This window comes from Elephantulus edwardii, unplaced genomic scaffold (assembly GCF_000299155.1).
Source record: "Elephantulus edwardii isolate Elephantulus edwardi_28Jun2011 unplaced genomic scaffold, EleEdw1.0 scaffold00129, whole genome shotgun sequence".
Classification (NCBI taxonomy): domain Eukaryota; kingdom Metazoa; phylum Chordata; class Mammalia; order Macroscelidea; family Macroscelididae; genus Elephantulus; species Elephantulus edwardii.
The window spans coordinates 6,095,152-6,098,658 of NW_006399879.1; the positions used below are offsets into that span (position 1 = coordinate 6,095,152).

General features: G+C 62.8%; 1 protein-coding gene across 1 annotated transcript in view; it reads left to right on the top strand.

Moving 5' to 3' along the window:
* The first annotated feature begins 3,437 nt into the window (after positions 1-3,437).
* Positions 3,438-3,507, top strand: part of HTT (huntingtin) — a 154,206-nt gene continuing 154,136 nt past the window's right edge. Inside the window, exon 1 of the mRNA XM_006893659.1 lies at positions 3,438-3,505. Within this exon, the coding sequence (XP_006893721.1) occupies positions 3,438-3,505 (68 nt within the window). The remainder of the gene's footprint in view (positions 3,506-3,507) is intronic.

The following is a 3,507-nucleotide window of genomic DNA, read 5'->3' on the forward strand; positions in this document are numbered from 1 at the left end:
TGTCTGAGTCAAAGTGGCCAACGCTGGCCCATATAATGGCCGTACATTCCATTTCATTTTTGGCGATTTCCAATTTCCCTACATTCATACTCCACACATTTCTTGTTCCAGTTATTAATGGATATTCCCAGCTGTTTCTCCTCATTGTGAGTACCTTTTACTCTGAGGGCGATACTTGTAGGAGTTCTTTGCTGTCCAGCCAGACCGACTCATAGCTGACCCTCCAGTGGGTTTTCAGAGGCAGTAAATCACATGGGAGGTGATTTCCTATCCTTTTCCCAACATGCAGCTGGTGGATTGGAACCATGTTCCTCCAGGATTGCAGCGGGGATTAGAAAGTCAGTAGGAGTCACCCACCCCAGCAATAACCACCCTGAGTGGGGACTGGCAGCCTCGCTGCCTTCCTCACACTGCAGACGTTGAGACAACTGCCAGCCCCCTGGGGGCAAAGATTCCTACTACGATGCTGGGTTTCCTTTCCTGGGCACTTTGGGATGACTGACAGGCTCTGGGAGAGACTGGGACACTGCCCACAGAAGAGAGGGCACTGAGTAGCAGGTGTAAGAGGTGTGAGGGCACCTGAGTGGGCTTGGGTTGGCTGCACCAGCTGTGGGCAGGCAGGACCAGCAGCTGCCCTCTTCCCATCATGCTTGGATGGGGCCCTGTGCTTGCTCACTCTGCTCTGCAGGAGATGGATGCCATCCACGCCTGAGTCAGAGCCCACAGGCTGGGGAGAGCACCTGGGGCAGGGGGAGTGGGGATACCCACTGTGCTGACGTACCTGTCTCAGGTGTGTATCACCTGTGCCAGCCTTCACAGGCAGCCTTCTCGCTGTGCCACTGAACCAGCTTTCCCGTCCACCTCCTTCCATGGGGGAGACCTTGGGGTGCTCTTCTCTGAGGGGAGAGGCACACCTGGGCTCCTCAGCCTTACTTTGAAGGGCCAATGCCTAGAGATCTCAGTTGCCGCTGGCCATTACCAGTTCTCTCTGCAGCTGCTTCTTCGATTCCCTGCCAAGCACAGGGACCCAGGTGAGCAGACCGCCAGCCATTTAAAGCGCGCAGGGCTCCAAGCCGCTCCCACTGCCTGTGAAGGATAGACGGAGGGACAGGTGCAGGACACTGGGGTGCAGCCTGGTGACAATGGGGGCGGGGCGGGCAGCGGGACAGGACCCTACTCTAAGGGTCACAAATGGGGCGGGCCACAGGGTGGGCCTACAATGGGGGGGGGAACGGTGAGGGGCTGAAGGAACCCGTGATGAGAACGGAGGGCAGAGGGGCTGAATGGGACTGAGAGCGGGCCCCCAGGTGGGTGGCAGGATAGGCGGACCCTGGGGCACAGCCACCCCGCGCGGCCTTACAGAAGGCCAAGGTAATAAATCAGAAATAACACTACCGTGCAATCTAGATATTTTGTTTGGCAGGAATATTTGCGTCCAATTTTCTGAAATATTGTATGAGAACATTGTGTGTCTCATTTTCCAATGACCCCTCACGGTTAACTCCCAGGAGCAGTGCCTTCCATGTCATCACCGTCCGTCCTGGCGCAGGGAGCGGTCAGGTGGCCGGCGGACCCAGGTGCACGGGGCGCCCAGCTCGCTTCCATCCGCCTTCTCCCCACGAGGCCACAGCCTCTGCACCACTGGAGGGCTGAGGGCGCAAAGGGCCTCGTTCGCGGTGGTCCAGCCTGGCGCTCTGGACCGTGTCCGGTGGCCCTCATCCCTGCGCTCATGCAACAGATGCCAGGCAGGTAGCCTGAGCTCCCCGCGGCAGGACCAGAAACACCTGCAGCTTCCATCTCCCGCGGTTCCAGGTCACCAGTGGCTCCGAGGGAGAAGGATGGGCAATCTCCACCCTAAGAGTTGGCTGCTTCTGTAAACCCGCTGGAGGGTCAGCTGTGGGTCAGTTCCCTCTCAATGGTACACAACAACAACGGCTTCGCCTCCCGGTCCTGGCCCCGCCTCCACCTCACAGGCCCCGCCTCCTTCACATGACCACGCCCCACCCTACAGCCCCGCCTCCTCCACACACCCCGCCCCTTAACCTTGGCCACATCCCCGCTTCATCCGGCCCCGCCTCCTCGTCAGCCCCGCCCCTCCACAATGGCCACACCCCCGCTCCCTTAGGCTCCGCCTCCTCACCAGCCCCCGCCTCCTCCACCCTGCCCCAGTCTCTCTATTCTGGCCCCACCTGTGCAGACCATTCCGCCTTCTCTCCAGCCCCGTCCCACTCGTGCAGGCCACGTCCCTCACCGTCCATGCTCTTGGCCTCTCCCCGCCTCGCTCTGTTCAGACGCCGCCCATCCCAGTTCTTCCCTTTCCTCCACCCTCCGCCTCCCTCCTCCATCCTCTCTCACTGCTGCCTCTTCTCCCTGAAGCCCTTGCTCCATCCTTGCCTCCTCTCACCAGGTCCTATCCCACCATCATCTGAATCCAGCACGCCTTCCTAGTCCCCCTCCTCCTCCTCACATGCTCCGCTCCATCCCCCACCACTTCCCCGCACGCCCCGCCCCATCCCCTACCACCTCCCCGCATGCCAGGCCCTATCCCCACCTCCTCTCTGCAAGCCCTGCCCCATTGACGCTCCCTCCTCGCGTGCTCCACCTCGTCCCAGCCTCCTCCCCGCCAGCCCCCATCTCTACTGCCTCCTCCTATAACGACCCTTCTCCCCGCCCCCGCCCCGCCTCCTCCGCGCACTCCCAGTCCCATCTCTACTTCCCACGCCCCGCCCCATCCCCGCCTCCTCACGCACTTGCGTCCTCCCTCTACCCCTCTCATGCTCCTCTTCCACTTAGGCCCCGCCTCCGCCCCGCCTCCTCCGCGCATTCCCAGTCCCACCTCTACCTACTCATGCTCCTCCTCTTCCACTTAGGCCCCGCCCACCCCGCCTCCTCCGCACACCCTTAGTCCCACCTCTACCTCCTCATGCTCCTCCTCTTCCACTTAGGCCCCGCCCCACCCCGCCTCCTCCGCACACCCTTAGTCCCACCTCTACGTCCCACGCCCCGCCCCAGCCCCTCCTCCCCCGCGCACGCCCAGTCCCACCCCTACCTCCTCTCACACTCCTCCGCTTCAGCTCACATCCCGCCCCGCCCCGCCTCCCCGAGCACGCCCCGCCCAGTTTCTGCTTGGGGATTGGTCCTGGGTCTGATGGCCGCGGCTCTGTGGCTGCAGGCCTGAGGCGTGGTGGGCGGGCCGTAGCTTCGTCCGGCCATTGGCAGATCTCCGTTCGGGCTTGGCCCCGCCTCCGCCCGTCAACGTCGGGGCACGCAAGGCGTCGCGGGGGCTGCCGGGACAGATCTAAGATGGCCGAGCGCTTCGGTTCCGCTTCAGCCTACGGCCCGGAGCCCCATTCATTGCCCCGTTGGTGAACGGCGCCGCGTCGCCGCGAGTCGGGCCCAGGGCTCCGCGGGTTGCCGCGCCCGGATTGCACGCCGCCATGGCGACCCTGGAGAAGCTGATGAAGGCTTTCGAGTCCCTCAAGTCCTTCCAGCAGCAGCAGCAGCAGC